General features: G+C 61.0%; 1 protein-coding gene across 1 annotated transcript; it reads right to left on the bottom strand.

The window, feature by feature from the left end:
* Nucleotides 1-199: 199 nt before the first annotated feature.
* On the bottom strand, nt 200-10,119 carry NR1H2 (nuclear receptor subfamily 1 group H member 2). Its single transcript, XM_054014983.1, has 9 exons — nt 9,891-10,119; nt 9,664-9,743; nt 8,991-9,137; nt 8,154-8,423; nt 7,600-7,820; nt 6,980-7,159; nt 1,926-2,025; nt 1,558-1,766; nt 200-958 (listed from the first exon to the last, which is right to left on the bottom strand). Exons 2-9 carry the CDS (start codon nt 9,701-9,703, stop codon nt 812-814), a joined length of 1,314 nt encoding a protein of 437 aa, XP_053870958.1. The 5' UTR covers nt 9,704-9,743; nt 9,891-10,119; the 3' UTR covers nt 200-811.
* Nucleotides 10,120-11,602: the final 1,483 nt, after the last annotated feature.

Here is an 11,602-nt window from a genome sequence, read left to right as displayed (position 1 = left end):
TCCCAGCCCCTGCCCCACACTCTAACCACTAGCTCCCACTCCTCTCCCAGAGCCAGGGAAAGAACCCAGGAGTCCTGGCTCCCCGCCACCCCTGCTCTAACCCAATAGACCCCACTCCCCTCCCAAGAAAAGAACCCAGGGGTCCTGGCTCCTGGCCCCCCCAATACACACACACACACACACACACACACACACAAACTGCTGTGCCATGATTTGCTTTATTTCCACAAGGGTCTGCGCCCTGTCGGGGGAAGGGGCACCCCCAGCCGCCCCGTCCATGCAGCCCGAGTCCAGCGGGGGGCACTCACGGCCTGTGCACAGCAGGAAGCAGCGTGGGGGGGTCAGGGTCCCGTCTGCTGGGAGGGACCCAGGTTGGGGGGAGGGGGCATTGCTCCACCCCCGTGATGACCCCCCAATAAATACAGCTGTTGGTGTTGGCGGAGGGGGGGCCCCCAGCTCCACGCTCCATCACAGGGCTGGGGTCAACTCAGCCCTGAAGCCCCCACCCCAACCCCCCGGCAGGCTCCCCTGGGGCAGGTAAGTGGTAGCGGGGCAGAGAAAAGTGCTTCATAGCCCTCCCCAGATGGGGGGAGGGGGCTGGGCCGACCCACGGCAGCCCCCCATAGTCTCTGAGGCTGCCTGCCCACTCCCCCGGCTCGGGGGTCCCCAGTTTGGGGAGCAATGGAGTACACAGTGCCTCCTGCAGGCGGTGACTGGGGATGCTCCGTCCATGGAGGCCCCTCGAGGAGGGTCTGGCTGGGAAGGGGTCCCTGCAGTCTGCGTTGGGGGGGAAGAAGGTCCCGGCCCCCCCTTACTCGTGCACGTCCCAGATTTCGGAGAGCAGCGGGGGCAGCTTCTTGTCCTGGAGGCGGAGGGCGAACACCTGCTCGGAGTGGACACTGCTGAGCGTGCGCAGGGCGACCAGCTTCATCAGCATCCGCGGGAACATCAGCCGGTCCTGGGGGGACGGGTCAGTGTGTGTGTGTGTGTGAGGGGGGGTTCCACAAAGTCCCTGCCCCACAGCTCCCCCCACCTCCATTCCCACCACCCTTCCCGCCACCCCACAGCTCCCCCCACCTCCCTTCCCGCCACCCCACAGCTCCCGCCACCGCCCCCAGCATCCGTGGGAACATCAGCCGGTCCGGCGGGGACGGGTCAGTGTGTGTGTGTGTGAGGGGGGGTTCCACAAAGTCCCTGCCCCACAGCTCCCCCCACCTCCATTCCCACCACCCTTCCCGCCACCCCACAGCTCCCCCCACCTCCCTTCCCGCCACCCCACAGCTCCCGCCACCGCCCCCAGCATCCGCGGGAACATCAGCCAGTCCTGGGGGGACGGGTCAGTGTGTGTGTGGGGGGGTCCGCAAAGCCCCTGCCCCACAGCTCCCCCCACCTCACTTCCCGTCACCCCACAGCTCCCGCCACCGCCCCCAGCATCTAGGGGAACATCAGCCGGTCCTGGGGGGACGGGTCAGCGTGTGTGTGTGTGGGGGGAGGGGTCCAGAACACCCTCCGCCCCGGGGGAGGGGAAGGGGAGCTCAGGGCCCCCCCGGCGGGTACCTGCGGGCGCTTGATGAGGGTGTAGGCGTGCAGGGCCTCGACGTAGGGCTGCTGCAGCGCCTCCACCTGGCCGTGCTGCTGCACGTTGGGCCGGTCGGCCGAGAACATGTCGATGGCGATGAGCAGGGCGAACTCCGCGTCGTCCAGCTGCAGCCGCCGCATGGCCCGCGAGAACTCGAAGATGGGGTTGATGAATTCCACCTGCAGCCCTGGGGGGAAGACACACACGGGGGGGGGGGGGGGGGGGGTGTCAGACCCTACACCCTGGGAGCCCCCCCGACCTCCTGGAACCCGCAGCCCTGGGATCCTCCCCCCCCTCCTCTGGGGAGCCTCCTGCACCCCTGCAGCCCCCCCTCCCCCCCTCGCACCGGCGCGGTGGAAGTCGTCCTTGCTGTAGGTGAAGTCTTTCAGGAAGGTGATGCTCTCCGTCTCATGGTTGTAGCGCCGGGCCGTCTCCAGCAGCATGATCTGGGGGAAGCGGGGGCAGGTGTGAGACCCCCCCGGCGTGGCAGAGCCCCCAGCGCACCCGTCTCCCCCCCACACCACCACCACAGAGAGGGAGAGGTGACCCCCCCCAGGACCTGGAGGCTTTGAGCGTGATCTGCTCCCCCGTCCCCTACACACGAGCGTAACCATCTTTGCACAGAGTCCGTCTCGTGAGGCATCGTTTACACACACCTAACGGTGCCGGTCGTTACTGACCCCGGACAGCGCCGTGACAAGTTCCCCCAGGCGGTTTTATTCACCCAGGTCTTCGGCAGCGGGTCCTTTAGTGCCGCAGAAGACCCGGAGCGAGTGAAGGACCCGCCGCCGAAGTGCTGCTAAAGACCCGGACCGCCGCCGGGTATTCGAATCGGACCCCACACTTCCTAAAGCCGGCCCTGACCCTGGCCTGAGAAGCGCGATCCGTCAGACCAGGGAGAGCACGGGGTGAGCATCTCTGCCTGCATCTGGTCCGGTTTGCTCAGCCAGGCACCAGCAGCCGTCTTCTCTCGGTTTTCCTTGTAACCGTTCCTGACCTTTATGCCTCTAAACAGCGGGGTTCCCTTAACGCTCTAGCCCGGAGCCCCGTTTACACTCTGAGGTCAGACCAGCCCCGCCAGGCCCACTCCCGCCACCTTCAGCCTCCCAGCTCAACCCACGGCCCCCCTGATTGGTCACACGGGGGCCACCCCCGCCAATTCTAAGCCCCAGCCTCGTCCCCCCAGAAATGTGCGTCTTGTACGGCCCGGCGCCCTGCTGAGCTCAAAAGTCCACCAAAGGAAATAAATGGATGCCTACGGCCCTTTGTTTTCAGGTTAGATTTGATTGCATTTTCCCCGGGAATGTATCGGTGTTTCTTTCCACAACCACCAAAGCAGGTGAAAAACAGGGCAAAAAAAAAACGATTAATTTTTCCAGCTAAATGTTGGGGTCTATTGCGGTGGACGGAAAGACATGGGGGAAAAAGTATCCGGTAGATGAATGCTTTGAATTCCGTTCACCCACGTGCTTTGCCGCAGAACTAAAACCGAACTCTAGACCCAATCCCACCTGGGAGTTTTTTGGTAATTTTTGAATACTTTCTTGTGTTCTGAACCGGATTCTGCGACCGATTTCCGTCTTCTTCCCATTTTAGTGTGTCAGTTCTTTACACCGGTCTCTGCTAACAGCTTGAAACGTGGGTGTGCGATGCAGGGTTGCGTTCAGAGGCGCATGCACGTCAGAGCTTGCGTGCAGGTGTGTTTATTGCGTGTATCTTCTAGACTAGTCAGAGAAGATCAGGGCCAGAAGGGACTTCAGGAGGTTCTAGTCCAACCCCCTGCTCAAAGCAGGACCAATCCCCAACTAAATCATCCCAGCCAGGGCTTTGTCAAGCCGGGCCTTAAAAACCTCTAAGGAAGGAGATTCCACCACCTCCCCAGGGCACCCATTCCAGTGCTTCACCACCCTCCTAGTGAAATAGTGTTTCCTAATATCCAACCTAGACCTCCCCCACTGCAACTTGAAACCATTACTCCTTGTTCTGTCATCTGCCACCACTGAGAACAATCTAGATCCATCTTCTTTGGAACCTCTTCAGGTAGTTGAAGGCTGCTATCAAATCCCCCCTCACTCTTCTCTTCTGCAGACTAAATAACCCCAGTTCCCTCGGCCTCTCCTCATAAGTCATGTGCTCCAGCCCCCTGATCATTTTTGTTGCCCTCCGTTGGACTCGCTCCAATTTGTCCACATCCTCCTTGTAGTGGGGGGCCCACAACTGGACGCAATACTCCAGGTGCGGCCTCACCAGTGCCTTATTTCAACAGGCAGCTTCGCATCTCCACCCAGATTAACCTATTCTTGTAATACACCGATCTCGTGCAATGCATTGTATTTTCCTAATAAAACAAGTTCTTTTTTTATATATTTGAATGATAAAAAAGTAGGGTGAAAATGGGGGGGGGGGGGGGGGGAGGGAGAGGAATGCTTTTTGTAAAACCCGGGAATTTTTTGGTACAAATCGGTTTAAACTGAAAACAAAGGGGCTGATGTATGCACCTGCCGCCTCATCCCCAAACGGCGTTTTCCCATGCACTCCCCTCCAAACACGCTGGTTCAGATAAAGCACAAGGCACGTCTGTTAATTACAGAAAGACCGATTTGCAGTGATTAGAAGTGTGGATGCATAAATGTCAGGACTGGTTACAAAAGAAAATCAACGAGTAAAACGCAAGTTACCGCCTAACTCCACAAGCTACGTGGCTTTAACAGCAAAAGTTCGGTCTCCCCAGACGCTGCTGTAAATTTCACAGGCTGGGTTTCCTTCCAGCCTGTGACCACTCCCGCTTAGGTCAGTTCTTTGGAGAATCACCGATGTCATGAGCAGAGAGACAGGAGCAGGAGCGGGGTGAGTGGAGGTCACTGTCTCCCTCTCCCTTCTTTGAGGATGAACCCCGCTGGGGTGCAGGCGACAAGCCGTCTCTTGCAGACGCGCCGTTTGAAACTCTTCTGTGATGCAACGTACATTTCTTAGGCCGTGTCTATGCTAGCACTAATGTTGGCAAAACTTGTAAGTGTCGACACCTTCCTTCCTGCCAAACGAACAGCCATCTTGCTAGGTGATTGTCCAAAGGACGATAAGGCCATCGTGGAGAAACTAAACGAATTCTTTGCATCGGTCTTCACGGCTGAGGATGGGAGGGAGATTCCCACACCTGAGCCATGCTTTTTAGGTGACAGATCTGAGGAACTGTCCCAGATTGAGGTGTCCGTAGAGGAGGTTTTGGAAAAAAAATGATAAACTAAACAGTAATAAGTCACCAGGACCAGATGGGATTCACCCAAGAGTTTTGAAGGAACTCAAATGTGAAATTGCAGAACGACTAACTGTAGTTTGTAACCTGTCATTTAAATCAGCTTCTGTACCAGATGACTGGAGGGTAGCTAATGTGATGCCAATTTTTAAAAGAGACTCCAGAGGTGATCCTGGCAATTACAGGTCAGTAAGTCTGACTTCAGTACCAGACAAAGGAAAATCACGCCTCGCTAATCTACTAGAATTCTTTGAGGGGGGTCAACAAGCATGTGGACAAGGGGGATCCAGTGGATATAGTGTACTTAGATTTTCAGAAAGCCTTTGATAAGGTCCCTCACCAAAGGCTCTTAAGCTGTCATGGGATAAGAGGGAAAGTTTTCTCGTGGATCGGTAACTGGTTAAAAGATAGGAAACAAAGGGTAGGTATAAAGGGTCAGTTTTCAGAATGGAGATTGGTAAATAGTGGTGTCCCCAGGGGTCTGTACTGGGCCCAGTCCTATTTAACACATTCATAAATGATCTGGAAAAAGGGGTGAACCTTGAGGTGGCAAAACTATTCAGATTACGCAGACTGTGAAGAGCTACAAAATGATCTCTCGTGACTGGGCAACAAAATGGCGGATGAAATTCAACGTTGTTAAATGCAAAGTGATGCACGTCAGAGAATATAATCCCAACTATACATATAAAATGATGGGGTCTAAATTAGCTGTTACCACTCAAGAAAGAGATCTTGGAGTCATTGTGGATAGTTCTCTGAAAACAGCGGCGTCAAAAAAATGAAGAGAATGGTGGGAGTCATTAGGAAAGGAATAGATAATAAGACAGAAAATATCATATTGCCTCTATATAAATCCATGGTGCGCCCACACCTTGAATACTGCGTGCAGATGTGGTCGCCCCATCTCAAAAAAGATAGATTGGAATTGGAAAAGGTTCAGAAAAGGGCAACAAAAATGATCAGGGGTCTGGAACAGCTTCTGTATGAGGAGAGATTAATAAAACTGGGATTTTTCAGCTTGGAAAAGAGACGGCTAAGGGGAGATATGAGAGAGGTCTATAAAATCATGACTGGTGTGAAGAAAGTAAATCAGGACGTGTTATTTACTCCTTCTCATAACACAAGAACTAGAGTACACAAATGAAATGAACAGGCAGCAGGTTTAAAACAAACAAAAGGAAGTATTTTTTCCACACAACGCACAGTCAACCTGTGAAACTCCTTGCCAGAGGATGTTGTGAAGGCCAAGACCATAATAGGGTTCAAAAAAGGACTAGATCAGTTCATGAAGGACAGGTCCATCAATGGCTATTAGCCAGGGTGGACAGGGATAGTGTCCCTAACCTCTGATTGTCAGAAGCTGGGAATGGGCGACAGGGGTTGGATCACTTGACGATCCCCTGTTCTGTTCATTCCCTCTGGGGCACCTGGCATTGGCCACTGTCGGTAGACAGGACACTGGGCTAGATGGACCTTTGGTCTGACTCAGTCTGACCATTCTTATGTTCTTAATTGATTATGCTGATACCTGGCTGGGGGCACCAGTGCGTCTTTGTCTCTGAAGAACTGGTTTGAGCCTGCTTTTCTAATGTTGGAATATGTTACAGGAACGTTATACATTGGACACTTATAACTTCACATACAATGCCGATACACATATTTTACCATGATACTAATGTTCAGCGGATTATGAGGTTTTTAAAATGACGCCTAACGAGGCAAAGTTTGTACAAAATTTATCATAGGCTTGTAAAAGTGGGGACCATAATAGTACAGACCATCACAGCCTCATTACTCAGACTAACTTAAAATCTCTCAGTCCTTAACGAATGTGTTTTATTGTTTTATCTAATCCAGCGTGTTTGAACAGAAGTGTTGGGGAAACTCCATTTGGGGTAGCAAGTTATGTGTGTATTTTTTCTATTAAAGCAATAACGGACTTTACATAAAAGTGTATTGTCCAGGGGAGAGCTGGCCAGTACAGAACGCACATTTCGGGGGGGGAAAAATCTAGTGTAACCAAGGCAGGCAGGAGGAAAATTATGGCTCACTGCAGCGCATGCAGACAGAGATGGGTAGTGACCGATATGCTGCAGGCAGTTTGTGAGCCGCCCCCCCCCTCCCTGCCCTGCCCCCCCACTCACCTCAATGGTGCAGGCCTTGAGCAGCGCGATCTGGTCCTCTCTCGTGAGCTGCAAGAAGCCAGGCACCTGCTTGGCGAAGTCGACGATCTCCTGCACCGAGATGATGGCCAGCTCGGTGAAGTGGGCGAAGCGCTGCTGTCGGGCCTCCCGGCTGTTGGGGTCGGTGCCCAGGGGCCATGGCTGGGGGGGGGGACGAGGAGGACACGGGGCGGTGAGACACACAGCATCCCGAGGGGCACCCAGTCCTGGATACCAGGGACACCCCCAACCCTGCCCCGCGTTGGGAGTGCCACAGGGCCTCCCAGATATGGAAGCTGGGGGCGGGGGGCTGATGCCCAATGATGCCCAGATCTGGGGGGGAAGCCAGGCGCAGCACCCTCCCCATGATGCCCAGATGGGGCGCTCGGGGGACACCCTGTAATGAAGTGGGAATTCTTGGTAATATTTTTACGCCACCCCTGCATGCCTCGGTTTCCCTCTGTGCTTTGCAGGGCTCCCCCGTAGCGGGGGAGGCGAAGGGTTAACAGTGCTCGTGGCGCCAAGTGGGAGACCCGGTGGGTGGGCGGGTGGAGGTGGGGGCTGGTCCCAAGCTGGGGTGTCGTCCCCCCCCGACCCCTCACCGTGACCTTGGGCTGGTCGCTGAAGGAGCGCTTGTTGCACTGCTGTTGGGCGGCCACCAGCTGCCGGATCATGAGCTCCTGCTGGGGGCTGAGCCGGGCCGGCTCGGCGAGGGGCGTGGGGGGCAGGGGGGGCACCTGCGGCAGCGGCGCCTCCCCTCCCGCCCCCTTCTGCTGCTGCCGCCGCACCTTCTTCTTCCGCAGCTGCTCCTCCGACAGCACGCCTGGAAAGAGGGGGAGCGGGGTCGGGGGGGGCCCAAAACCTCCCCAGAGCCCCCTAATCTCCCCGGTGCCCTCCAATCTCCCCCCAAAGTCTCCCCAGTGCCCCCTGTCCGGCCCTCCCTGGTGCCTCTGTCCCCCCCACACCCTCCCTGGTGCCCCCCAATCACCCCCCAAAGCCCCCCCCTTCTCGGTGCCCCCCAATCTCCCCCCCCCAAGCCCCTGCTACCCTCCCTGGTGCCCCCTGACCCCCCATCCTCCCCAGTGCCCCCTGGCCCCCCCACACACCCTCCCCAGTGCCCCAAATCTTTCCCCGAAGCCCCCCCGGCGGGACTCACACTGCTCGCGCATGCCGGCCTGGTGGCACTTGCGAAGGCGGCAGAGTTGGCACTTGCGGCGCATGTACATGTCCATGTGGCAGTGCCCGGCGCCCCGGCACACGTACTGCGCCCCCTTCATCACGCTGCGCCGGAAGAAGCCCTTGCAGCCCTCGCAGCTCAGCACATTGTAGTGGAAGCCCGAGGCCTTGTCCCCGCAGACGCTGCACAGCTCCGTGCCCAGCATCTTCGGCGCTGGCCCCTTCTTCCGCCGCCGCTCCGGCTCCTCCGCTGGGGGGGAGTGGGGGGTGAGAGCCGCCGGACCCCCCCGCGGAGCCCCCCGCCCAGCCCCACACTGAATAGCCCCCACACAGAGCCCTCCGGCCACCCCCGCCCGGCCCCTTCTTCCGCCGCCGCTCCGGCTCCTCCGCTGGGGGGAAGTGGGGGGGTGAGAGCTGCCACGCCCCCCCCGAACTACCCCCGCATGGAACCCCCCCACCCAGCCCCCCAACCCACCACAGGGCCTCCCCCGAACTCCTGCATGGAGCCCCCCCCAGCCCCCCAACCTGCCACCGGCCCCGCCAACAAGCCCCCCATGGAGCCCCCAGCCGTCCCCGCCCAGCTCTGCAACCTGCCACACCCCCCCCACACAACCCCTCCACGGAGCCCCCCCTCAGTTTCATGCCCAGCACCTTGGGGACCAGGCCCTTCCATGCCAACCCCGCTCTGTCCCCCGCCCCCTTCCGCTGTGCCAGCCCCCCAGCCTCCTGCCACACCCCCTCCCCAGTCCTGCCTGCCCCCCTGCACCCTTTCTTCTGCCAGCCCCCCTCGTCCCCCCAGTGCTCCCAGCCCTCTCACCAGCACTGTGCGTCGACCCCTCCCCATCAGTGCCCAGCACCTCGGTCTCTGGGGCGATCACTGCCTCCGGCCTCGACTGGGGCCCCTCCTCCTTCACCTGGGTCCGGGGGGCTCCGGGCGAGTTGGGGGGCGGAGGCTCCCCATCCTCTGGGGGCAGGGAGAGAGCTGGGTTACTGGGGGTTTCTCCATTGAGGCGTGTGTCTGCAGCTGCCTAGACACGTGGGTTCCTCTGTGGGGGCTGTGACTGGGGGGAAGTGCCCGGACGCCTGGGTCCCTCAGCAGGGGAGGTATGACATGGATGTGGGGGGTGTCTGTAGCTGCCCGGATGCCTGGGTCCCTCAGCAGGGGAGGTATGATATGGGTAGGGAGGGGACAGGGGCGCATGTAGCTGCCCGGACACCTGGGTTCGCCAGCAGGAGGCACTGTGATGTGGTGGGGCTGTAGCTGCCCGGACACCTGGGTTCGCCAGCAGGAGGCACTGTGATGTGGTGGGGCTGTAGCTGCCCGGACACCTGGGTTCGCCAGCAGGAGGCACTGTGATGTGGTGGGGCTGTAGCTGCCCGGACACCTGGGTTCGCCAGCAGGAGGCACTGTGATGTGGTGGAGCTGTAGCTGCCCGGACGCCTGGGTTCCCCAGTAGCTCCCCCAAACTCCCCGTGCGCCGGTCACTCACCCAGCGGCAGGTCAGAGCCCACGGTGCCCGGCGTGGCCATGTCAGGATCCGGGGATTCCCAGCACCGCAGGGACCCAGCGCTAGGGACAGAGACAGACAGACAGACAGACAGATGGGGCGTCACATTCCCCAGCCCCCCCCGCCCCCCCGGGGCACTGAGGCCACCAGGCGACTGGGGAAGCTCCCCCCATCCCCCAACCCATCACCCCCAGAACCCCCCATCTCACCATGTTCCCCGCGGGGATGGGGCTCAGCCGGCCCGGACCCACATGCTGCTGGCTGCCTCCTGGGCGCGGGGACCAGCCGGGGGGCTCTGAGAAGGAGCCGGGGGGCGGGGTCAGAATGGGGGCTGGGCAGTCGGGGGCAGGAAAGGGTTAGGGGCTCTGAGAGGGGGATCGGAGGGGTCAGAAGGGGGGGCTGGGCAGCTGGGGGGCAGGGATAGGGCTGGGGTGCTGGGGGGGATTGGAAGGAGGGAGCTGGGCGGGCACGGAAGAGCTGGGGGCACACAGCGGGGGGTCAGGGAGAGGGCGGGGGGGTAGGGAAGGGGCGGGGGGCGGAAGCTGGGGGGGCGGAAGGGATCGGGGGGGCGCACGACGGGGGGCAGGGAAGGGCCGGGGGGGCAGAGAGGATCAGGGGGGCGCACGGCGGGGGGGTGGAAGGGATCGGGGGTCGGAGGCCGGGGGGCAGAGAGGATCGGGGGGGCGCACGGCGGGGGGGCAGAGAGAGATCGGGGGGCGGAGGCCGGGGGGCAGAGAGGATCGGGGGGCAGAGAGGATCGGGGGGGCAGAGAGGATCGGGGGGCACGGCGGGGGGGCAGAGAGGATCGGGGGGGCAGAGAGAGATCGGGGGGCGGAGGCCGGGGGGCAGAGAGGATCGGGGGGGCAGAGAGGATCGGGGGGGCACGGCGGGGGGGCAGAGAGGATCGGGGGGCGGAGGCCGGGGGTCCCCCTGTAGCGCGGGTCCCTCTGGGGGGGCAGAACCTGCAAGGGAAAGAGAGCGAGTGAGGTGACGCCCCCGACGGGCGGGGCCCCCCCAAGCCGCCCCCCCGCAGGGCCCCCCCGGACCTGCTCCCCTCGCTCGGGCTCCCCCGCGCAGCCGGACCCAGACGCTTCCGGGAACCCCCGCCCCACGTCACTTCCTGCCTTGCAGCCCCGCCCCCCCAGCTGGGGGGGGGGACCCCCGGCAGGATGCCCCCCCCATTCACCCCAGCGGGGGGCACAGCGGGGTGTGATGCGGGGCAGAGCCCGGTTCCCAGCGCCCCCCCCCGGCCCCATTCCCAGTCCAGCCCCCCCCGGGAAAGGCCCCACGCCCGGGCGGGGGGGGGGGTGGCTGGGTCCCTGCTGAGCTGTGTGAGGAAGGGGGGTGCGCTGGAATACCGGTATGGATCCTGCGTGTGCCTCAGTTTCCCTCTGCACTTTGCGTTCACCCGCTGCTCCTGGAGCCGCCCCGGGGGCGGGCTTGTGGGCGGCGATGGGGCAGGAAAGAATTGGCTGAACCGACGCAAATGAACTGGGGGTCCAGGGAGCCACTCGGGGCTCCCAGGAGTGAACAACGGGGCGGCGCAGCTGGGGGGCGCTGGGACCAGGCCGGGGCTAAGAGGCGGCTTTGGGGAGAGGCTGAACGGCCAAACCCGGTCTGGGGTCCCGCAAAGCCTGGCTCTGTGCCCCCCCCCCCCCACCCCCCGGGGCCTGCTCAGAGCCTGGGAACAGCTGGGCAGGGGAGAGGGAGCCCCCAAGGGAGCCAGCCCCCCCCCCGTGTCCCCCAGACCCCGACCGGGCACCGGCTGTGGGGACCCTGGGGCTGGGGTGGACTGTGCTGGCCCCAGAGCAGACGGGCAGGTCCGGGGTGAGATTATCCCCTCCCCCCCGGAGTCATGATCCGGGCCCTGCCCAACCTGGGGTCCATTTTGCAGCCGCTGGGCTTGACAGGGACGGGCACC

This window comes from Malaclemys terrapin (assembly GCF_027887155.1).
Source record: "Malaclemys terrapin pileata isolate rMalTer1 chromosome 20 unlocalized genomic scaffold, rMalTer1.hap1 SUPER_20_unloc_2, whole genome shotgun sequence".
In the NCBI taxonomy this organism is placed as follows: Eukaryota; Metazoa; Chordata; order Testudines; family Emydidae; genus Malaclemys; species Malaclemys terrapin.
Note: the sequence above shows the minus strand (reverse complement) of the source record. Positions and strands in the feature narration are given on the sequence as shown.